The 25586-nt window shown below is 35.4% G+C and overlaps 1 protein-coding gene across 9 annotated transcripts in view; it reads left to right on the top strand.

Moving 5' to 3' along the window:
• TMEM161B (transmembrane protein 161B) overlaps positions 1-24806 on the top strand; it is a 64892-nt gene extending 40086 nt beyond the window's left edge. For 8 of the 9 annotated variants that reach the window (XM_064405039.1, XM_064405038.1, XM_064405046.1 and 5 more), the window contains 7 exons: positions 3280-3431; positions 3946-4006; positions 5424-5564; positions 8604-8717; positions 9853-10027; positions 12101-12197; positions 13141-24806. In XM_064405039.1, coding sequence (XP_064261109.1) covers positions 3280-3431; positions 3946-4006; positions 5424-5564; positions 8604-8717; positions 9853-10027; positions 12101-12197; positions 13141-13418 — 1018 coding nt within the window. In that variant the 3' untranslated portion in view covers positions 13419-24806. The remainder of the gene's footprint in view (positions 1-3279; positions 3432-3945; positions 4007-5423; positions 5565-8603; positions 8718-9852; positions 10028-12100; positions 12198-13140) is intronic. The other variant, XM_064405041.1, reaches the window with a different exon arrangement.
• Positions 24807-25586: the final 780 nt, after the last annotated feature.

Below are 25586 nucleotides of genomic sequence, written 5' to 3'. Positions count from 1 at the left end.
TTTTGTTTTAGTAGTGTGAATGTGCAAATAGCTGTTAGTCTGTGCTTAGTACCTGTGTGAGGAGTTAGTGGCAATGTAGAAGGATGCAGTACCAGGAATCACGGTCTAAACCTTTTATTATTCTTAACGTCTCCATAAATGTGATAGCATAACATATTCAAGGCATTACAGCTTTTGGGGTGAAGGAGATACAATACAGAGGGTATTGGTAACAATTCCTGTGGTCACTTGGAATCTAGTTAGATGAGATTTCAGAAGAGGTTCATTCCTGTGTTACGATATCAGGCTTTTGGGATGCAGAGAATACTTAAAACTCACTCAACTACTCACTAACTCAATATGTCAAGACCAGAAATGATTCTATGATAATGGAAGTTCAGAAAAATTTGGTTACCCTCATATTTTTGATGGAAAGCAGTCAACATGATATGTCAAAGTCAAATACAGAGCAATTTTGTATTTTGTTGACAAGTGTTTTTTCTGTTTCATGCCAGTGTGTTAAGAGGTGAAAAGTTCAAAGCAAGTTTGCAGATGATAGAAAACTGGGAGGAGCTGTTGACTCCCTTGAAGGCAGGATGGCCCTGAAGAGCAACCTCGACAAATTCAAACCCAAAGAGATATGGGCAAACTCCAAGCGTTCTAACTTCAACAAGGGAGAATGCTGGATTCTGCACCTGGGATGGGGCAACCTGGTTATATGGGCAGACCACGGAACAGGAGTCTAGAAAGTAGTGCCATGGAAAAGGACCTGGTGCTGCCAGTTGACAGAAAGTTGAGTGTGAGCCAGAAGTGCCCTGGCAGCCAGGAGGTCAAACTGGCCCAGCCTGGCCAGCCAGGCAAGGGAGGGTATTGTCCTGCACTAAGAAAGATATTCAGCTATTAGAGAGTGTCTAAATAAGCCACAAGGGTGATGAAGGAGGGGAAGCTGCATGAGGAGTGGCTGAGGTTACTTGGTCTGTTCAGGTTACTTAGCCTGAGAGAAGACTGAGGGGAGACCTCATGGCAGTCTACAACTCCCTTGTGGTAGAAAAGGAGGGGCAGACACTGATTCTCCTCTGTGGTGTCCAGTGACAGGACTCAAATAAATGGCCTGAAGTTAAGTGAGAGGAAGTTTAGGTTGAATAGTAGGAAAAAGTTTTCACATGGAGGGTGGTTGATCACTGGAACAGGCTCCCTAGGGAAGTGCTTACAGCACCAAGCCTGACGGTTCAAGAAGCATTTGGACAGTGGTGTCAGGCATGTGGCATGATTCTTGGGGATGGTGCTGTGCAGGCCCAGGAGCTGGATGATCCTATGGGTCCCATCCAGCTCAGAATATTCTCTGCTTCTGTGAATTCACAGTTTTCATGTGTTTTAGTAGGAACAGAAGATTGATCTTTTTCACTTCAACATATGAACTATAAAATTCAAAAATTCCATAATTGCAGCAGTTTAAAAAATAAAATTATTTTTGTAAAAGGGTATACCATAAATTCTACAATGCCTGCAACTATATACAATATGCAAAGTATACAATTCTATAATGCTTCTTGTGGCCAAAAAAAACTGAATGAAAGGGGGAACTGGTGTGGCATTCTATTAACTCAGCACTAAATACTGACAAATTATTCTTTAAGTAGATATTGAATATTAGGTCTTGTTGTGGAAGGAAATGATGAAGCAAGCCATAATTCTTCAATCTTCTCCAACCCAAAAATAGAAGCAGTGGTAATTATTTAACTAACAGAGGGTTTCAGTCATGTATAGTTTGCGTAATCATGGATCTATTCTGAATAGTTCTGAATCTGCACTATAATTGTAATTTATTGTTAGTGTGCTTTCTTCTTCCTCCTTGAATTTTCCAAATCCTTCAGGCACAATCCATACTTGAAGTCATGAAGTATCTAGGGGGTCGTAAATCTGATGATAGATTATGTTAGGTTTGTTGATCACAAACTTATTAAGTCCTTTGTATAACTTCAGGGTGTTTTCAATTTGTGGTTCATGTCCCTAGCTGTAAAAAGAGCCTTGGTTTAAGCATGTATTATTAGAGAAACAAAGTCCAGAACCACAGTCTGGATGATCTATTATATACTTCTTTTTGGGATGACTTAAGTCTTCCTTTTGATGTATCAGTTCTTTCTGTAAAGTATAGAAGGGTCTGAAGGTGATTACATATGAGATTAGAATTACTAGATGCTGTCCTTAGACTACATTGTGCATATTAGAATCTCTCTGCATATACATAAAATTCAGCAGTGTGTATGTTAAATGTGTGCTGCCTGTTGAAGCATAATCATAGTTTCTTGAGAGATTGATGACTGTTCAAATGTATTAATGAATACATACCCCCAAAAATGTTTTCATGTACTCTACATATTAATATTTTTTCAGATTAGAAATAGGCAAATACAACTGCATTATTGCATAGTGGAGGAAAAAAGTTGTACAGATTACTCTTAAAATCTTTTTTTTTCCTCTTTGTCTGTATTTTTTTCAAATCACGTAATGCCTGGAATTATCTCCAAATATTTTATTTAAATCTGGACTGGATATTGCATACCATTTAAATTATAATGAGCTACAGTTCATAGTAATAAGAGTTGACATTGTATCATGAAAAGTTTATCCTAATCTGTTATACTTTAGAACTGATTTAGAAATGTGTAGAAAAAGAATACTTTAAAAGTATTTTTAAAACACCCTGATAACAGAGCAGGTAATTTCTTACATGTTTGTCTTTGTGACAGTGGGGCTAGATAAAAAGATTTGATACGTCGTATGAGATCATAGAGGGGTTTTAAGACTGACTTTGTTTTTCCAAGGTGAACATGGGATAGATTTTTCTTTCCTAGAGAGGACTCAGTGTGCTGTTATCTTAACTCTCTTTGAGCTAAAAGTCTCTAATGTGTGCATAGTTGAAGTGCTTAAGGAAATGGCTTAGTGGTGAACTTGTTGGTGTTAGGTTGATGGTTGGACTTGATATTAAAAGTATTTTCCAAACAAAATGGTTCTATCTGAAAGGAGAGAAATATAAGTTCATTTTTTCATGTGTCTTCTTTCTTACTATATGTAAGCCTAGATAAAAACTCTATTCCAGAGTATTCCTGGCTAGGCATTATGTGATTATTATGCTTTATTGTGTTCTGTAATTTAACCTGAAATTGGCTGAACACATACTACCTTCAAAAGAAAAAAATGCGCATCATAGAACAACCCTGTACACGACCGAAATACAAGATTGTAATTCTTAGTTGTAGTTATTTTACAAACTTAATTTTCCTTGACTTTATTACATAGTAAGGTACTGTTTTCATTGACTACCCACTATTTCAAAGTTGAGGATGGAGGTGAAAGATCAGTCTGTGTCACCTTTGGTTTTTTCTTTTTTGTGAAAGCCATGGCAATACTTATTGTGACAGAAAACTATCTGGAGTTTGGATTGGAATCAGGTAACTCCTTTCTTTAGTGTTTGAAACAGCTGTAGTGATTGTATGATCTGAAAAAAAATATTTTCAGAGTTTTTGAGAAAATCTGTGTTAAAATGAATGGTGTAAGTTACATGCTTATAAGAAAATTTGCTTTGAAATTAAGATTCTAAATAATATCCTGTACATTTTCCTGCTGTTCTCTTAAATAGTCTAATTTTTGCCTAGCTTGTTTGTGTTGTTAATTGTATTTGCCTTCCAGTTACAGATGTAGCCATTTTTGACTTTCATAGTAAAGTGTAGCTCCTCTACTGGAAAAGAATTTTAAGTTATCTTTTTTCATCTTCCCGAAGTGTCCAAATGTTACAGATGTTGTTAATCAAGTTCTATTGTATTGTGGCCAACTAATTATCATATGAAAGAGCTCTGTTAGACATACGAAAAATTGTTCAATAGATGACTTGATACCCACTGTTTTATTTCACAAAAGGGATTCTTCATTTGTACTGTAATAAAATAAATATATGTGTCCCTGCAGGATTCTCGAATTTCTCAGAAAGTGCTATGCAGTTTCTTGAAAAACAAGGTTTGGAATCCCAGTAAGTTTCTGGAAATACACTTGTCTTTTTATATGTGATTTGGATTTTCTTAGCTTTTGTCATGGATGTTTTGTGTTTGTATACGGTTACAATCCCTGCAACGGTTTAAAGACGTTAATGAAAAGATCTGAAAGTACCCACAAGTAACTGAAGTTGCATTAAAGTTTTCATTTTAATATGGAGATAATTTCTGATATTTTGATTGTAGTTATAAAATATAGTTCAAAATTGTAAACACTTTTTTCACAGTGTTTCCCTTTAGCAAGGATTGTTTAAATAGAGAAGTTTTTTTTTGTCATTCCTATGGCATGTAAGAGGAGGAGCATGCAAAAGCTACAAGATGGAGTTTGTGTTAAATTTCACATTAGGAATAAGTTGTGTTGTTCAGTCCTGTTTTCAGGTTGTAGCTCTGTTCCTATCATGCAAAAACTTCTGCTTTCTACAGGACATTCAAGCCTTATATAGACTGTTGAAGGAGTGTGCCATAGCTTGTGATGTTATGTAAATACACAAACACTGTCATAGGCAGCCTTTGTATATTGCAAAATTGATTTCTGTTACAGTTCCTTATACATGCATGCTAAAATTTAGGGACCATTTCATCACTAGGAGCACAACATTGAATTTCTTGCTTGGTAGGTCTCAAGTATCATGCAGAAGCCCTGGCATATCTTTATTCTTGCGGAGCAGAAGTTTCCTCAAACTAGATTAGTGTAATTTATGAATAAACTTATGGGAAACGGTTAACTGAATCCCATGTGTTTCTTAGCCTTTCTTTAATCTGCTTTCCTAAGCTATTGCAAAGTCACTACCTTCTGTATACATTTTCATGTTAAGTGTTTGTTCAGTTATAAAGTATTGCAGTGCTTTGCCTTTTTTAGCAGCACCTGAGGTAATGATGGTGTCTCTTGATAGTTTAGAAAGAATCTGAAGCTCATTTAAATCACTAGATTTGGTTTTGTTCCTCGTTGATCTGTTAGTTACATTTCACTATAACTATGATGTTTTTGTTATTTGAGGGTTTTGTTTTGTTCTCTTTTTTCTTTGTGTAAACCTGTATTTGTTAATTATATAATTAATTCTGTGATTTGTGTTGTATAATTTTTGCTAATTACAATATAAAATTATTCTTTTTTTTTCTTCTTTACTAACAAATTAACATCTCACAGTCAGTAAATTCGGTTTTTTTTGTTTTTCTAGGAAATAAGTAGATTACTTGGTTTGGTTTTGAAAGTATTTTTTTAAATTTTAATTTCTGATTGGTTTTTAATAATACTAGTGCTTTGGGGGAAGCCTACAGAATACTGTTGGCTTTTTTATTAAATGTTAGATACTTTTGGGTTGAAAGTATATCGATACTCCCCGCTTCCCCAACTTCTTCCCCAAGAAAATGCTTACTTCCTTTCTTTTCTTTTAGGGGTCCTGTGTCTAAACTAACCTTCAAATTGTTCCTGGCTGTTCTGTGTTCACTTATTGGTGCTTTTTTGACATTCCCTGGCTTGCGACTGGCTCAAATGCATCTGGATGCTCTGAATTTAGCAACAGAAAAAATAACACAGTAAGAGAAAATATATGCAAATAGGTATATGCTACTCAGTCTTAAATCTTTTATGTCTAAAAATAAACTAAGCAAATTATTCCAACAAGAAGGTAGTGACTTAAGACTTCTGTTGCTGCCTGCTTTTCGTATCTTGAGCAGATTTGCCACCTGCCACTTCCTGCTCAGCCTGTGCTCTGCCAGTCTGTTACATCCTTTACCTTGTAATTAAGAGTCCCATTTAAAGGAGCTTTCCTTTCCTCCTGCAAGAGCTCCACCATGAATGTCTCTGTGTCCAGCTTTCCTTCCCCCATCATGTCTTTCTAGAAGTTAAGATAACCTTCAGGAAGTACAAATATGACCACAGACTGGTTTTTGTCACCTGTACTTACAGCTGGGCATTATTCCTTTAATAAATTTAGCATAGGATAAAATATAGAAATTACCCATAATATTTAATTAGGGTCATATGTTAGTACCAATTTAAAGGAGTATTTTCATTTTCAGCCATCTTTCCGTTTGGTAGTAAAATGTTCTGCCCAATTTAACTATTTCTCTTGAGCATTTTCTGATTGAGAGAGTGACTCTCGAAGTGGCTTTCAGAGATCTTGACTGTTGACGTTTAATACATGATAATGACAGCTTCTGCAGCATAGGGCAGTGTAGGTATTCAGTCTGGTAAATTTCCTAAGAGAACAACTATGTTTTGCAGTAGGAAAATAATTTTTGGTTCAAACTTCACTTTTTTTCTTTCCCTTCAGGAATGTTCAGCTTACAAATTAATCTGTTTGAAGTGAGTCCATCAGTCTTGGTAAATTTATAAGAAGTACACTTGCACTCAATGTTGTCTATGTAGCAGCCAGCTACTGGATTGTTTTATCTGATGTTACATTTCTGTCTGCCTGTAGACTGTGACTGAGTCACTTCCTAATCTGTTTTTTCCAGACAGAGAAACTATTTAGTTCTTAATTGCTATGGTTCTCAATATTTTAAAATTCTTTGTGTTTTTTCTGTAAGTATTCCAGCATCTTCCTTGATCAACAGACATAACATCCTAGGCAGAAATATAAACTCCCAGAAACAAAAACTCATTAATTAAGAGCTAGAGGGAAATTAATATCCACTGAAGTGTGGTTATGAAATATAAGACTTTTCTAGACGATATTTGAACTGGTTGTTGAAGATAACGTTATTCAACACCACCAAGTTATTTTTGAAAGTCTACCAATACTTTGACTATTCAACTGGAAAAATTACATTAAATGGATTAAAACTTGGTAAGGTATCCATATAATTAGGTAAAGCCATTATAAAGAATATTTGTCAAGTGATAAGTTCTAATAAACCTGAAGACTGTAACTTGCCCTTGCTGATACACTTGTTTGACAGTTACTAAAGGGGGGGGGTTGGAAATGAGGATGACTTGTCACTGATGCTGTCTAAGTTGGGTGCTAAAACAATGTCTACCTCTACAGTCAAAGACATACTTTACTTTAAAAACCCCAACCAAAACAACTGCAAAGAAAAAGCTCACCAACTAAACAAAATACAAAACCAACAAAAACCAAAGAAAAAACCGTAATCAAACCAAAAGTGCCCACATCTCTTAAGCTGCCCCAAAAAGGCACAAATCTCCCTTAAAACCCAAGAAAATAACCAGAACTAAACAACTCGAAAATATCCAAAACAAAATGTATTCCTTAATGGAATGGAACACTTAACTTGCAGGGAACACTGACCAAAAAAAGCCCCAAAACTTAAAGGTTAATGATCAAGTACCACTTTACTAATATGTTCAGAATTATTATTGTGATTCTTTTATGAGTGTAGGGAGTAAGTTCACTGGTTTTGAGTAAACAGAATAAAAATCATCTGGTGTCCCTTTCAGTTTTGAGAATTGGTTTGATTTTTTTTCTTTGGCAGTAGTATCCTTCCCTGCATGTATTTGGAGTCTTCTTAACAAAGTTGTACAATTTTCATACACATTTCCTCCTTTGCCAGAGTCTGTATCCAGAGTATTTCAGCCTTTCATGCCTGTTCCATTTAAAAAAAACCCCAAAACCGAAACAAAAACAATGAAAAGGATAGAGCTTCCCACCACCCTTTGGCACATTCCAGTCCATCACTCTAGTCCGTTAACTCAGTAGGATCGCCTAAATAAGTAGAAGTTCAGGTAAAAGGCTTTCACAGTCTAATTAAATGCTTTGGTCTGATCCTTGGTGCTGTTGCATTCCCTAGCACCATTTAATAGTTAGCAGGGCTTGTTTCTTCATCTGAAACCTAAGATTTAAATTTGTGTGTGATGACAGCTTCTGTAACATGCAGACATTTTAGTGGTTTTAGGAAGCTTGATAGTTTGCAATCAAGAAGGTCTTGTGTTCTTTAGAACAATTTTTAGTTACATCATTTTTTCTATAGTGTAGAAGCACTGCAGTGAAGGTGAAGACAAACCTGATTCTGTTAGTGAGGGATTACTGTACTGACGAAACAACCCAGTCCCTTCAACTGTTCTCATTTCATTTTACTAATGAAAAAATATTGGGAAAATGGGCTTAGAAATAGAGAAGAAAATTTAGAACTTTAGAAATAAAGAAGGATATTAATTCAAGAGAGGACTGCAAAAACTGTATCCCCTTTTTAAATTCTGTTTTGTACTCAAAGGTTACTAAAGAATACTACTTTCATTTTTGTTGTGCAGTTTCATACAGTATTTTTTTGGATCTGAGTATCTTTAATTTAAGTACCAAGTTTAATCAGGATTTCGAAGTAAAATGCTTCATTACACTGTGTAATCTGACCTCTGACAACTATTTCTCCTGTTCTTTTTAAAGCCAAAATCCAGTATGATTTCACAATATATAATGTTACCATTTTGTTGAAATGTAAGCCATACCTATAAAATAGGGAAGAAATTTTATTATTTATCTTTCTCCCAACTATTTTAAAGTTAATATTTCTGCTTTTTAATCTTTCTTGCATACTTTATATATTCTTATATACTTTCAACAGTATGGTCATTGTTTTCATTTGCTAAGTTCCCTGTTTTTTTTCTTTTTTCAGAACATTGCTACATATAAACTTCTTGGCACCTTTATTTATGGTTCTACTGTGGGTAAAACCAATCACTAAGGACTACATTATGAGCCCACCTTTGGGCAAAGAGAGCATTCCTTTGTAAGATTTCCTTTAAAAGTTCTTTTGGGGGTATTGAGAACAAAACATTGTCTTAGAGCTCTTTGCAAGTTGGAGAAACATGAAAGACTTTAATAGCATCTGCTGTCAGAGGTATTGTGGTAGGTGCAGCTGAATTATAAGGAGCTTCTGTTATTTCAAAAGAATGAGTTGCAGAATGATGAGTGTTAAGGTGGTGGTTCCCAAAAAACTGCTGTCACTTGACATTTCCTTGGCAGTAGTGTGTTGTTTTTTGTAGGGATGGAATACCACCTCACTACCTGCTGGAACCTTGTGTCTTGCATATTAGTGTAGGAGAGAAGTGGTTTCAGTGAAAACAGTCAAGATATGTTGTCATGAGAACTAAGCTAGGAGGTTTGTCTTTATATTTACATACTGATGAACTGGTATTGAATTGATAGATAAAATATTTAAAACATAAAAAGGGAAAGAGTTTCCAGGAAGAGTGGTATCTGAAATAGTTGATTGTCGTTGTCACAATTATCCTTGCTAATTCAAAATAGACTTGAAAGAGATACATTTCTTGCTTTTTAGAGGTGAGATAAGCTTCTAAAGTGATCCTGTGACCATTGAGCTATTACATAAAACACAACAGATATACATATTTTGTATATTTTCTATTCCTCAGTTCGTCTTAAAATGTGTTGAGCTATTACTGGGTATCTCAGGCAGCTGAAGTACCCATTTACAATCTAGTAAATGGGTACTATTTACTATTTTTACTACTTCTACTATTTTTTACTACTTTTACTGTTTTTACTACTTTACTATTTACTGTCCACTCCTGTGTGTCTGAAAACCTGTAATCATCTGAGCAATCTTCATTTTTAGTGTCCTGCCTTCATTACTCAGAATTTAGGCAGTTAAGAGCTGCTTTTGTTTACAGACAAATGAATACTAATTTGGATCTATGCTGTAGGGCTACTGAGAAGTAGTAGGAAAGAGAAATAGAAGGCAAAAGTAAATATTACTTGCATGTGAAGTTCATAACTGTAGTTTGTGTGTTAACTGCTTTTGACAATTTGCCTCAAGATTACTTTACAGATGATACAAATAAATAACTGTAGCAGTAGGTGGTTTTTGGAAAATAGCATTACCCTTTTTTTATTATCCACAGAATGTCAGAAGATACATTTGATACCGTCAGATTGTGGATTATAATCCTATTGTGTGTTTTACGGTTGGCTATGATGCGTCATCATTTACAGGCCTATCTGAATTTAGCCCAGAAAAGTGTGGATCAGATGAAAAAGGAAGCTGGTAGAATAAGTATGGTTGATTTACAGAAAATGGTAAGTATGGTGGCACTGAAATTATATATTTGTACTATTTCGACTGTGCAAATGATTTTTTTCCAATTTGTTGTCTTCTGTGGCAGCAGAGCTCAAATCTGAATGAAGCTTTCTAGACTATATCTCCTATAAAATAGAATCATTACAGAGAAGTTCTGCAAACCAAAATATGGAGAGATGTATCATCTGTGTTACGCAGATAGTTTGTCCTTGGTTGTTATAAAGATCCTTGGTTGTTAAAAAGAAGTTGTTATAAAAGTTGTTTGTCCTTGGTTGTTATAAAAGATCCCTTCCAATGAGTGGTGATCTGTAACTACAGCATAGGAAAGAAAAAATTGAATTTTTGTAGAATGGTAACATACCGTTACCAGCTGTGATTTTTAAATTGAGGGAAAATTTAAGACGAGGTGGTTATATTTTGGAATTAAATTACATATGTTTAAGTCTGTCAGACCACTTAGAAGTTCACCAGCCTAATTAAAAATTGCCTATCACATTGTGGACAAGGCGAAATTTTTGAGGATTTTTTTTTTAAAGAAAAGCAGTAAAGCATACCTTGAACAAATGGGTGGGGTAGAATGGCTGTTGTATATTGTCTGCAAAATAAACTCAAATTTGTAGTGCTGTATGATAGTGCTGTCTAATGATCCTGCTGAGCTGGGGTCTTTTGCAGGAGGAATATTTGAAGCATGCCGTAAGACAGAGACTCCTCTTCTAGGATTGTCATTATTACACTAAGTGTCTGAATGTCATAGTCTGAAGGTGCCGTAGTTATTTACAAAGTGGCTAGAAATTTGCTCCAGAAAAAATAATTAGGAAGTACATGTAGTAGCAGCTGGTTAGGATGGAACTGTGCCAGTTGCTGTGCCATTTTAATACTGGGAATTTTATTCCTATCTGTAAAACACTTATGTCTTCTCCATGTGGCATTTCTTATATCCATGTCTCCAGTGAAATGGAATGTATGAATCTTCATACATTCTCTTTGAGAAGGCCATAGTCATTAGATGTAGTCTTGTCTTGTTTTACTGATCATATCTGCTTTACCTTTTTTAGGAACTTCTGCAAGTGAATTCTTTCCTGTCTGTCATTCTACAGTGATCATTACTTTTTAATTGGTTATTTTTGTTGTATTACATCAGTTTTTTGACAAATTTTGTCTCGCGCTTTTTCCCGTGTTAGTTTTTTTATGCATGCTCATTAAGAAGCCCTTTGAGACTTGAAAGGTGTTCCCAAAACTGTCATGTCTGTCTTCATAATTTTTGCCAACTTGCATTCTGTTCTTTTATAAAACATGGGTAGTTCTATTTCACTGCTTGCTTGCTGTTGAATTTATTACTTTTTTCCATCTTTATTTGGTTTAATCTTTTAGGTCAATAGCTTGTATGTAATGTTACAGTCTTGAGAAAAATGGAACCTGTGGGAGAGCAGGGGGAGGGATATATCTGAATGGACTTCGATGAACCATAGTGTATGACTGAAATAAAGACCAATTAAATGCTGTTATTGATCTAATGAAAACTCAGCTTATCATTGTTTTAAAATACAAGTGTTTTCCAGTTGGAAATCTTAAAAATATCTCACTGTTGAAAAAGGACACTAATATTAACCAAGCTTTCATGTACTTTTTATGGGGCTTTGTACTGCGACTACTACTTCATTTTTGAAATAGGATTTAGTTTGTAAATTACTTGGAACTTGAAAAATTAAACATATATATTTATTTTTGTTTCTGGTGTATTAAAGTAGGAATCATTGAATGATGGCATACAGTTTGCAGAAGCAAAATTGATTCTCTTTTTTTAACAGAATTGATGTTTTTTAATTATATTATTTCAGCCGTTCTTCTCAGATTTGTAAATGTCCTGAAACTAGAATTCATTATGGGGATTTCTTCATTAGGTCTTCCAAGGGCAATATGTCGCATGCCAAGAATTACTAGAAAATTCTTAAAACAACTTTAATGCATAAGTACTGGATTTTTTTTAATAATTTTTTTTTTTCTAGACATTTTCATAAAGGTCTGCCTTGATCAACCAGGGATCATGAACTTATACTCCTTCTTTTTTCTAGGTGGCTCGGGTATTCTATTATCTCTGTGTAATTGCACTGCAGTATGTTGCACCATTGGTAATGCTGCTTCACACAACTCTGCTCTTGAAAACACTAGGTAGGCAAAATTGGACCAATGGTAGTTTATTCTGTTCTACACAGGGCTTTTTTATTTTTGCCTGACTGAAGAGAATTAGAATTCATGGGTATTTGCAATACAAAAATACCTAGTAGTTTCTTGTACTTTAAAACATTCATATGTGGCTTTTATGTAGTTATTTCTGTTGCTGTGTTTGACATCTTCCAATTGCATGCTAATTTGTTTTATTTATTTCTGAGAAATTATGTCATGCAACCAATTAAACTGTTTACTTCTGTTGAAATATTTGTCTTTTTAGAAGTATTTTAAAAGTGAATTATATAAAGTATGATTGATTTAACTTCATGAGCATCTTACAAAGGAATTTTTCAGCTTTTTTATCATTAGTAGGAAATTGTGAGATTGGGGGTTCGTGTAGTTACTGGGAGATCTGAAGTAGCTCTGGTTTGGGTTTCCTCTTCCTCTTTACTCTTCCTCTTTACTCTTCCTATTTTCCTTTTCTTCTCCTTCTCCATTTCCTTCTTTCTTTTCTGTCCTTCCTGTGAGACATGTCTTTCATAGCCTGCCATGCAGTTGTGTCATTTTCTTTGCAAAAAGGCAGTGGTTAGAGATAGGCTTTAGTAGGTTGTGATTCATCCTGCCTTGGAGTAGTGATGTCCATCTGGTAAGGTCAATCATACCCAGGACATACAGAGGTTTCATGGTAGCTATATCACATGTAGATGTTAGGATGTAAAAATACAAGACGAATCCTACCCCAGGATGAAGTAGGATTGATTAATTCTACTTCCTGGAATGACCAGGATGTCATGCAGATGAATATAGTTTGCATTTACTAAGTTATAAAAACTTCACATTTTTTGTGTGTGTATTAAAAATATTTCAAAGACTGTAGAGTGATTGAATTAACAGAACTTGAATTTAATTCTACAAAAATCTGTTACTTGTTTATTTTTAACAGGTAATTATTCTTGGGGCATCTACCCAGGATTGAATTCTGACTCTTCAGTAGAAAACAGCCTGCTTCCCAATTCTGTTTATTCTGAGTCTCCACCTGCTGATGGAAAGATGAAAGTAGCTGTAGTACAAATAACAATGGCTCTGGGAAGCCTAAAGAGTATTTTCACTCCTCTCCTGTTCCGGGGACTCCTGTCTTTCCTCATTTGGTGGATTGCTGCTTGCCTTTTTTCTACAAGCCTTTTTGGTCTCTTCTATCACCAGTACCTGACTGTGGCATGAGCAAGCCAACTGACAGAGCAAGTGTGAGGTCAGATTCTAGATACAAACCGAGGTACCCAAGAGGAGATGAAGAGAAAAGAAAACTATATATGTGAAGAGAAAACATGTAATAATTATTTTTAAAGACTTCCTTGATGTTCTCAGGGTGAATAATCTTAAAATGTTTAAAATTGCAACTGGGCTTGTTATTTTAGTTACCCAAATGGTAGGTAACTAATTCAGTTATAGTGCTGGGACTGACTGACATTATTGTGTTGTAGATGGTGGTAAGGATGCTGAAAAGATGTGACCTCTGAGTACCTTGGTTTCCACAAACAGCAAGCCAAACTCAAAAATTTGTTTTTTAAGCATCAACAGCCACTAGCTGAACTGCATTCTAAGGGTACTGGACATAGTGATGGTGGCTATTGATTAAGCTGCCTATTGATTAAGTCTTGAAACTGAGCCATACAAGTGAAAGGAGAGAGAGGGGATTTAAAAAAAATTCTGTTGGACAGCTGTTGATCACTTTTCTCCTTGGAAAATTAAAAAATCCAACAGGACAAAAGAGATACTGTATATTACAGTAAGAAAAGTTGTATAAAATTTAAATTTAACAGGAGCAGATGTGTGTACGTGACAGGTATTGCTGCCTGCATATTTTGCAGGAGTGCTTGTGCAGTAAGAAGAGAGTTATAGCAAATATATTATTTCAGTACCTGCAGTAATTTTAAAGTAATGGCCATCTGTATTGGTGCTAGTATTGATCCACACATTGCGTCTGGATCTTTTAAATTTCTTCTTTTGAGGTCGTAGATAAATTCCACTGAATTTACAAAAGAATAGAAAATAATTAGTGACACCAGTCAAACATTTCAAAACAAAATAGTTTAATCCTGCTGACTGATATTGTATGTATATGTGTAATGTACATATATATTATATATCAAATATATAATATATATGAAGGTATGAAATATGGAATCTTTATTTTAAATTCCTGAATGTATCTTACAGTGCTGTGGGAGAGGGGTGTATGTGTATCTAATAATTTCAAGATTGCCTTTTGAAATTAAACTTAATTTTTTCCTTTTTTTTTCTTCTTTTTCTTTTTTTTTTTTTTTAGTTTAGTTGAAAGGGCTATTTGGTTTTTGTGCCTCTTTAGAGGTACTTAGCTATACTAAAGATTTTACACTGTCTTGGAAGTAAAGATCTGCTTAAACTGTTAATCTTAAAATTTCTGTTCTGTCAAATCATCATCTTTGCCGCTTTAATCTGTGCTAACTTGACCACATAATGATAATTACTATATCTTGGCTACATAGATTTTCTGTGTAATAAAACAGCTGTGTAATAAGAAAAAGATCAAAGTATTAACTTTACAATTTTTGCTTAACTGGATTGATAGATTCCACTCATAAAATTATTTACAGTTTTTCAGGTGTTTTGTGTATTTGCAAAACAGGAATGGGGATTTATATGCAGTAGCTTTTTTAAACAGTTATTATTAAACTTCACAGAGGTCAGTGGGTTTTTTAGCTAATACTAGCTGGTTTTATGTTACTGTTCTTTTTCTCTTGAATTTGTGTACAGCTTTGGCGTAAGCATTTATAAATGGAAAAGCTTAACTAAATTTTTAATACGTAGCAAACCTACCATATGGGAGAACAAACTCAATGAATGCAGAAAATCAAGATTTTTAAGCTGGTGATAAACTACCTTGCTGTGTTGAAAGCCTTTTAAGTTAATTATTAGTTTATTAAGTTGCATTTATTGGGAAAAGATATGTGTACACCAGCCTAGTACCTACTGCATGTGTTTGGGATGTGTGAGAACACCTTGCGTGATGCTGCTAGTTTCATTGCACTATTTCAAGCAAGCTTTGTTGTTTTCACACCAACTTTTTGTAACTAATAGGGACAATAGCTTAACCGTGCGTTGGCTTAGAGAATAATATTTGACCTCATAGTTTCAAATTTCAGGCATTCCTTGGAAATATTTTTCAGATGAATAATTGAATGACAAAATATGACAGTCCAACAATACTGCACCCACTTTCATATTAGTTCAAGATACATCGTTACTACAAGATACATCATTGCTAAAGAATTAGTAAGGCCAGCTTTTAAGTTAGAGTTAGGGTGTTCAATGCCAATCTTTGGTCTGAAAAATAAAACAATGCAAAAGAGTTTGCCTCTGATAGTGAACTTACCTGATGAAGCTCACTATATAGGAGATGTAACCTGTTGTTGAAATCTGAAGGATTAAATTTTGGATACTTCAGAATACTTCAAAATAATGTTAAGCAACAGTTTTTGCTGAATTAGTCATTCTGAAAGCTTATAAGTAAAAGTGAACTGTAGTTATATAATAATGCATTCAGCAAAAGTAATAAGGATCATGTAGCTGAACTTCACAAAGCTTTTGCTAAGAAGTTATGCTGACTTATTGTTCAGACATCACACTGATCACAGTGAAAAATATGTACCTAGTGTTATAAACATGAAGTTCAGTGCTTGTAGCCACTGTGCTGTTCAATTGTTCTACAGTCCATTGTTCTGCAGAATTGAATGGTTAACCTTCTGGTCAGCAGTGAGTGGGAGATGGTCTTTCTGTGGATCCATTTAATCCTGACATGATTAAATGAAGGCTTATGAAAAATTTAAATGTGGTAATAAAAGCCTTTGAAACATGGTGACAGTGAAACCAGAGGGACCATATTGCTAAGGTTGTGATCAGTGCTTCTGACAAGTATGTGATACGATCCAAAATGTGTTTTAAAGTAAAGTAGCAACCTGATAGTCCTGACTTCCATATATATTGTGTAAGGTTCAAAGGAATATCTGCTTACTTCTGTAGTAAGTTCCTGCAGCTGGCAAATGATTTGTATGTTTCATGGAGATCTTTATCAGCACCTGGTGATGGGGGGAAAACATCTTTCAGAAATGGAAAAGCAATAAAATGTGACTGAAAGGTTGGTAAGTGTTACTCAGGTTTCTTAAACATTTTGTCTTGCTTTTTGCCCACTACTTAATAAAAAATTGTAGAATGGTTAGGGCTGGAATTGATCTGGAATGGATCACTTTTCACCAGACCAGGTTGCTCCAAGCACCATCAAACATGGCTTTGAACACCTCCAGAGATGGGCAGCCATAGCTTCTCTGGGTAACTTTATCTAGTGCCTCACCACCTTCACAGGCAAGAGTCTCCATCTAACACTTAATCTAAATCTCCCCTCTTCTAGTTTAGAAGTGTTCCCCCTTGTCCCATCACTCCCTGCCTGTGCAAAAAATAATTCTCCCTCTTTTTTATAAGCTCCCTTTAAGTACTTGGAAGCCACAGTGAGATCTCCCTTAGTTTCTGAGAGATTTTAGAAGGAAATGTTCCTTTGGCAAAGAATCCATGTCTGTTTCTTTCTTCTTAAATTCAGATCTCCCTTCCTTTCTTAGTGATGTGACTTCCATTGCCGATCTACAGTGCTGTCCATATGTTCCCTTCTCAGAAGCAAGTAGGCTAAATTTGTTCAAGATTGTATTTTGACTTGTGTTTAGTTTAAATTTGTCTATTTTTTTGAAGGATTAGTTCCTTTAAATAGTTTAAATAACTTAAAATTCCATCTGAAACATGAACAAACTTGTTAACATTTGTTTAAACTCTTCACTTTTATTTTGTGGGTCCCTTTCAACAAAGGGTTAAGGCAGTGAAAAATCCAAGTCTTCCAGCAAGTTGAGGGAGGTCCAGACGTACACTTGGCTATTTCTGAGCTAAGAGAAGTTGATTAAGAACAGGAGAATAAATTATAGAAAGCCTGTTCACTTGGTAGGTGACATTCTCAGGCTGCTCTTGTCCTCTCTTAATTCCTTCTCAAGCTGTAGGTTATACCAGTTTTTGAGGTTTTGTTAGCTGCGCAGTCTTTCCCTCTTCCAGAATTCTCTCGCATAAAGGATCCACGGATTAAATAGTAGCATCAGTACAAGAGAATATCCTTGTACAGAGGATACTTAGGGAAAGTTAATTTCTGTTGCAGTTCTTCTCCTCATTTGGATCACAAGTACTGCAGGGTGTTTAAACAGAGATATGTTCTTCCCTGGATGTAAAGTCAAATTTGTCTTAAGAATAAAAATGCTACCAAGACATCAACTCAACATTTAGGCAGCATAACCTCAGTCTATATAGTGGTTAGCAAGTATGGAAATTTCAGCTAACTTCCAAGGAACAATTCAAAGTGCTGTGCTTCATTACAGTAACTACATCTAAGTGATAATAGGCACTTTGGATATATCAAATAGGAAATTGAACACATCTGATCTTAAAGCTGTTGGAAGATTCTCCAAGATAAAAGGCCTTATGTCTCTTTATTCTCAAATACCAGCTGTACTTTCCACAGAGATAATTTTTATCAGTTCTTAAATACTACGCTTCATTATTTTTCTCATGACACATTTTGCACATTAATTTGTTCAACACAGCCCCTCCACACCTTAACCCCACACACATAACCCCACAGTTAATTTTGTCACTGTCAAGTTCCTAGATACTTTTAGTTAAAGAATTGAGTGCCCAGACAGAATGGAGACATTGAACAAGTATGAGGCCAAAGAAAACTGTGTGTTCTCTTGTGTACGCCTGAGCAAAATCTTAATGGAGGAAGGCAACAGCAGGTTACTTGTATCTTAAATCAAATATTAAATGTGAATTGTGAGTAAGACTGTTATTTTTAACATCTGCAGCCCAAATCCCAAATGGTAAATAGAGCAATATTTTGATGTCACAGATACCTACTCTAAAGAGCATCGAGGCAACAGATGCTTAGAAGCCAGATGTCTGATCTCACTAAGCAGGCTGATTCAGATTGGTCTGTCTATGCTTCAGAGTGATTTTTGTGTCTCCTTTAGGAAGGCCTGCCACGCTTTATGACCTGTGCGCAGCACATACAGTCATGTGCTATATGATGAAGTAGATGGCGTGTCTGTAGTACTCTCTGAGTACTAGACTGAAAGGTCTTCCTCCTCTAGGTGAGATCATGAAGCCAGCATGTCATTTCCAGGCTGCTTTTACTGACATCTGTATATGCTGCACTTAACTTTTTCCAGTCTCTCTCACTGTGGATTGCTAGTGCACTGCATGTTGTTTTGCATGCCAGTGTATATGTATTTTTATACCCTTGATTTCAATAGTGTTTTTAATGGAAATTATTTTTAATCCTAATACCATGGATCATATTTTCATTTTTTTAAAATTAATATTAGTGCCTGCAACTAGAAGTCAAAAACTTTTACTTTTTTTTTTAGCTTGATGTTTAAGCTGAAGTATTAACAGGTATGCATTTTTATAGCAAAGTCCAAAATGCACCTGTAAATACCAGATTTTTTCATGTGATTACACATCAGTCAAGATCCTTAGAATTTGTACTTGCAGCATTTTTTCTCAACAACATACTATCCATATGATCCTGCTATGTATAAAATACACGTCTCAAAAGAACTTTGAATAGCTTTTTACAAACTCCTTAGTAGTAAGTCATTATTCTTTTCTTGTACTGCAATGTATTTTTTAAAACCTGGCTTAAAATTCCTGTGCTTGAAGTCAGACTTATTCTCTATTCCTCTGTTCATAGTAACTCTGCCTCCTGTATGTGTTCTAAGCTTCCAGAATACATATTCACAGTATTTTTCATAAAAACATAGGATGAAGAAAAAGGCATCAAAAATCATGTTTCATAACTACAGTTCATACCCATGTCATGATGTGCCAACAGTTTTTATTTTTCCTATCTTTGATCATTCCTTTGTTCCATTGTTAACAGTATGTAAGGCTTTCTAGGAGGAATATACGTGGAAAAAAATTCTGTAGTAGAAGTTACTCAAAGCTGTCTTCCCGTTTATGTGAGGAAATATTAATGCAAAGATGCTATTAAATAATTTCAGCCTAAAATTTCTCATAAGGTAGACATGTTACAAATTGCACAGGGAATATCTTCCAAGTTGTAAATATTTTATTTTAAATCTTCTACTTGTTTCATTGTTGCTGGGAACACATAAATTCAATGTTGTTCTTCAGTTAATAGTCTTTTTTATTTTTATCTTTAAGTGAAAAGCACATAATACTTTCTACTCTAGAATAAAGACCTAAGACAAAAAGATTCCCCTACCTTCATTTCAGTATTTGCCAAATGGAAAAGACTCTGGTGTTATATATGTAAATTTTAGCTTCTCTTACTGCTACAATACTGTTAAAATATTATTTTTATAGTTACAGCTTTACAAATACTAAGACTATCGTGCTTCACAGTGAGGATAGTGTTAAGTGGTGTTTGCATTATAGGGATCTGGTGTTGCATTAGCTGCTGTTTAAAAACAAATAGGCTCCTATGCTTTTAAATGTCAGTATCTGTGATCAGAAGAGCACAGCACAAGTTGAAAAAGCTCACTTTGGGGTGTCTTTTTGGTTGTTTTGGGTTTTTTTTTTAGCGGTGCAGGTAATACTTGGGTACAACTACTACAGCTAATAAACAATCTCCAGTAATATTCTTTTTGTACACTGTAAAGTACCTAATTGTGGGTGATTCTGGTAGCCCTTGAAATAGGGTTTGCTATGAAATTATTTTTTTCATACATTTTTTGACTTATATAATGTCCGTATGTGGTTTTGTGCTGTTACATATTGGAAACAAATAAGATTTTGAAGAAATGTTTTCCATTCCTCTTACTTAAATGTTAATCTAACCATCTTGCCCATATCTGACTGATAATTGAACACCCCTAGTTTAAATTAATACCCCCTCCCTCTGCCACCTCTGCATTCTTTTCTTGATGACTGAGGGCCAGTATTTACAAGATTTGGAATGGTTTGACTTACAAAATTCTGTAGCGACACTTTGGTGTTAATTATACCTTGGTGCTAATTAACACCTTGGTGTCAATTATACCGTATAGCACATGGGTGATTTCAGACAGGTAAGTAGTTCTGCTTGGGCTCAGAAAGGCAACACTGAAGGTTGCTGAATCCTTATGGATTTGGAGCACAAAGAGTACCAATTGTGATACTGCTGACTGACACCAAGCTTCCAAAACTTACACCTGGGAGAATTTTGTAGAATTCTGTTAAGAGTATTCAGTAGTGAAACCACCCTTACTTTAAAACTGCTTGTCTACCTTCAGGAATGCAAGAGCTGAAGGTAGAACCTGACTGGTTCAGCAAGGAGATTAAAAAAGTGAGGAAACAACAGGCCCCTGCTTCTGAGTTAATTATACATTCTGCATGTGAAGTGCTTGTAAGTTGAGATGGTGTTGCTGGTTCAAATCTACCAAAGGAAGCCTTCTTCTGAGGAAGGCTTGTCACAGCATGTTGAGCTTTTAGCTCTAAAAAGTGGCTATAGAAATCCATACTGTATATAGTACACTGTTTGGGAAAAACTGGTACAATAAGTTTGCTAAATATTTCCTTACACTATTTGTAAGAAGTTACATTACATTTTTTACTGTAGGGCATTTAAGAAGATAGTTTTGCCTTGCTTGTTTTATATTAATGTGAAAATAATAAGAATTGGTTTGTCATTTAAATGCCTAAATTTCTTTAACAGCAGTAAATATCACAAAACTGAAGCAAAGTTATACTTTCTTATTCCCTATTCATTTTGTTGAAATGTTACAGTTTAACTCTGCTTTTATAATGCACACATTATTAAAATAAAATTTATGTCTATTAGTTGCTCATGGTAATACCACAGCAAATCTAAGAGAAACTGTGATATCTGCTGTTTATCAAGTGGCTCCAACTTGCTTGCCTTTGTAAAGCATTAACCCATGCTGGACATATAATGTCTACTGCAGTAATGTTCCTAGAGTATTTTAGTATCCTTACATGTACTTTGCATGCCTTGCACTTGTGCACTGTAAAGAATTTTAAAAACCCATTATTTTATATAGTATTTCCCATATCCAAAATAAGACAATTTCTAAAGCCAAAGATCAATAAATGTTTATTGTCTACCAGTGTGCTTTTTTCCTACTTTTGTGATATATACTAGTCTTTATCAGCTTGCAAAATCTCCAAAGAGCATGTAATAACCAGGCTTCATACCATTCTACTAGTCTAAATTGTTTACTTTTAGAAATTATTGAGTAGGCCATTTATTCCCTCCTTCTTTTGGGTGCAGCAGAATAAATACTTTTTGAGTCTAAATGTAGGTAGTGTCTTATTCATGGGAACAGCAGTTTAATCACAAAGAGCCATTAGAGATTTTCATATGAGTGTTTTCATTTTTGTGTATTTCAGAATTTAAATTTTTGAATAATTTCTAGAGGAAGATTGGCTGTACACCATGATAAGTGGAGGAAATTCTGGGTTTTACATTCAAAGGATTTGTCGCCCTTCTTGACTGTTGCCCTTCTTGACTGTTGCCCTTCCTAGTAGGAAATCACTTAGAAAGGGGTTGTGTTTGCTTCTTGTAATAAGAAATGTATTTAAAGGCATTACATGGTCTCTCCTATTTGTTTCATCTTAGTAGCACTAAGAAAGAGTATACTTAATAATCTTAGTAATCTTGTAACCATCTTGAATTTAATTTTTGAAATATCACATTTGGTTATACATGCATTTTCTTTAGATGTGTACAACAAATGCAGGTGAATTATGCCAGAATTGCCCAAATAGTTCCATAGGTATAAAAAAAAAATCCTTGAGTAGACATCCTTCTTTAGCCTAAACCCAAAGTGGTACCAAAGACCCCTTCAGTCCATCAGTTGTGTTGCAGAAGTAAAGTGTGGCATGGTGCTGAGAAGAGCCAGTGTTGACATTTGTCTACAAGTCTACAAGGCATTTGAGCTGTGGGACCCCTTCCTGAAAGTGTAACAATGCTGAGGTTTAAAGTTATGGTTAAGAGGAAAGAACAGAATTATAGTGGGAGATCTGCTTATGTCTCAGAAGGCAGCTTAGCCTTCTACTTTCTCCATGCAGCCTGATGTTTTAGGCTGCCTTTGGAATCCACAATCCCCTGGACTTTGCAGTAGAAATGTTAAGCCCAAAATACAAGAGTGAAAGCCTTGGCAGTATACTTCTGGAATAAAAGCAAGCCTTGGATTTCAAGGGTCACATCAATCCACCAGGTTCACACTGTGTAACTCAAAGGACTTAAAAGGTCTTCAGCTGACCTCTGCTGTCATATGCAGACATGCATGATTCAATGTAGTTCCATAGGGAGTACTCAATTTTTGAAATGTTTATTTTAGCTGAGTATGTGCAGTGGGACAGGAAAGCCTGGAAATATCCTCCAGACAATAGGGTAAGCATCTGGCACCGTCCTGTGCTGTCTGGTCTAGGTAGGGCTGAGAAAATGTTGAAGGTGTTGCTTGTTTGATTCTGATTTTATGACAAATTTTCAAAGAATATGCAGCACAATTATTGTTGCTTGCATTCTTAATAGGCTATTACCTGGTGGACTGTGAAATGGACCAGAAAATCCCTCTTAAAGAGGAATATTCATGTTCCATCTAAATCCATATTTTAAAAAGGTGGGTTTTTTTATACATAACTCTGGAGTTGAGATGAGAGTTTTGCATTCCAGGGGGTGCAGCACTGATGAGTCTGAGGGAAGGTCAGCTTTTCACTTCATGAAATGGGAGCATATGTCTCTTTGTAAAGCAGACAGGAAAATAAAGACTTTTTTCTCTGAATTATGAGCTTTACAAGCTACTTTCAGTTGTTCTGGATAACCAACCTCTTACATATCTTTCAGCTGTCAGATTTTAAAGCAGCTTTTCAATAAGTACAACATTTGTATGATTTCCCGAAGTTGTCATTTCTATAGATATATAGATATATACTGTGTAGAATTTGTGCATTGTCAGAAACTAAAAGAATCCAGACTCTCAGTTGGGGTTAGGTTGGTCTTCAAGCATCAGCAATGTCCATTTGCTTCCCATTCATTTGGCTTATATTGTGCCTAGGACAAACCTTCAAGATTTGGTCCTATAGTCTGGTTTTTTCTTTGAGTGAAATATTGGTATCAGCCTGACAAGAAGAGTGAAATACAAAAATCTTCAGCGCTAACGTCTTTTCTGGATTTCCATTTTCTCTTTCTTCATGAAGTGGGATTAAGCTGTTGCTGCCATTTCACAGACAGCATGAGCTCACAGTATTGGGAAAAGGGACATGGGGAGGGACATCAGCTGAGTTATATATCAAGGAATTTGGGGTGCAATTTACAAAATGAAAACAGTTGTTCTGGACAGGGATTTGTTTTCCACAGGAAACTGCGATGTGGTTATCATGCTAGACATTCCTATGAGGAATGAGTGTTACTAAAAAACACAAGGCCCAAGCTGGAGATTATATTGTGTACTGCAGAACAAGTAGGACTAATGCTGTAAAACTGCAGGATGAGGTGGTGTGTATTGTTTTTCATGTGAGAACCTGGGAAAACTACAGCACCAGGATCAACAAATAAACCGCTATTTAATCAATTTCTATTCTTATGCTTGGAATTTTGGAACTTTTGGATTGGAACCACTGTGGCTGGTTTGCCACACTAAAGGCACAAATCTAATACTTTAACACAGACTATGCATTGCCATTTTTTAAACTGCATTGCTTTTAATGCTTTCAAAAAGTTTTAGTGGTAAAAGATTTTAAAATTTTGCTGGCATCTAGTAAAAAAATAATATAAAATTGAAAGTAAATATAAAGTAAGGTAATACAAAAGTTTTGCTCTGTCTAAAGACCATGTTATCTTAAAAGGCAACCTTTCTGTGAAAATTCACTTTCTAAATGCTGTTGAATTCAACTCCATTGACCACAGTTTTTAGCTGAGGAGTGTTGCTTTCAGTGGAGCAACCTCCAAAGGTGCCAGCTGTGTCCTCCTGCAGACACAGTGGGCCAGGCAGCCCAGGCACATGCTTACCATTTCTTTTTGCATCCCATACCTTTGTCATCCTTTCCCACAAATTGCTCCACCAGGTGCAAATGCTCCTACATGAATCTGTAATTACAGATTTACAAAACTGTTACTTAACCTGTGTATGCTCACACAAAATAGTACTGTGTTCATGGTCTTTTCATGCCACCCCTTATGCTACCCCTGCCAAGATAATAACCTCTCATATACTAGTTAGTCAGCCTTATTAATGCAAATCACAATTAACTTTACTTGTTCTTTTGCAACAACTTTGCAGCTCTGATTCTTACCTGGATATTCAATAATTCTCAGTTTATATGTAAGTTTACATATATGTCTTTTAAGATATAACCACCAACTCCATGGTACCCAGTGACTTTCCTCTGATTATGTCTATACATTTAATTTGTCTTAGTATTCCCTAGTCTTTTTTTCCTGTATCCTGGCCTGCCATTTTGAAAAACAAACAAGAGTATTCCAGCTAATGCCTCTTCCTGATCAGAAAAAAATTGAAAGACAGACATGGTTAGGAGAATAAGGAGTTTTTACCTTGGTATTTTAATAAGGATTCTTATGGTGCTCTGTTTCACCAAGGTGGCAAAGCACACATACGATAGACCGCATGTACAATTTATAGACCTCACAAATTAGCATATCTAACAAGGATGCCCCAATGGAAGGCCTGGATGAATGGCATGGTATTCCCCCATCCGAGGAATACCATTCTGGATGGGCCAAATCTCTAGTTTACAACATATGTGCTAGAGGGGGCCTCTATTTCTCAAGATAGTGTAGGGTTTTCTGGCCTCCTACTACAAGGCCTTTAGGGTGTTTGGTCTTCTGGCCTAACAAAATACTAGGACTACGCAATTATCAGACTTAAGGAATTACAAGTATGCATATAAGAATACTGAGTGTACATGAAGGTTATATAAAATGTATACAAAAGAAAAGGCAAAAAAAAATCATCCTGGCATCCCAGCAGTTTATTTGTTTCATTTCCATCTTAAATGACAGCTATAAATTTTCCTTCTTATTTCTGTTGTCCCTTAGGCATTCTCAGCTTTCTTGGCTTTTTCCCCTATCTTCATGTGGTAGATTGTTACTATGCTTCCTCTTATTTGTGTGCTGTTTGTCTGCTTTTGGTTTGAGTTTGGTTATGAAAGAAATGCAGCTTTCTTCTTGCACTGATTTTTTCCTTCCATGTTACTACTTCTCCCATCCACTGTTATTTATCACCTCTCTTCACTCCCACTAGAAAAGTTACTTTTCTTAGACATTGTAGAGAAAGAACT

This window comes from Passer domesticus, chromosome Z, assembly GCF_036417665.1.
Source record: "Passer domesticus isolate bPasDom1 chromosome Z, bPasDom1.hap1, whole genome shotgun sequence".
Lineage (NCBI taxonomy): Eukaryota > Metazoa > Chordata > Aves > Passeriformes > Passeridae > Passer > Passer domesticus.
Note: the sequence above shows the minus strand (reverse complement) of the source record. Positions and strands in the feature narration are given on the sequence as shown.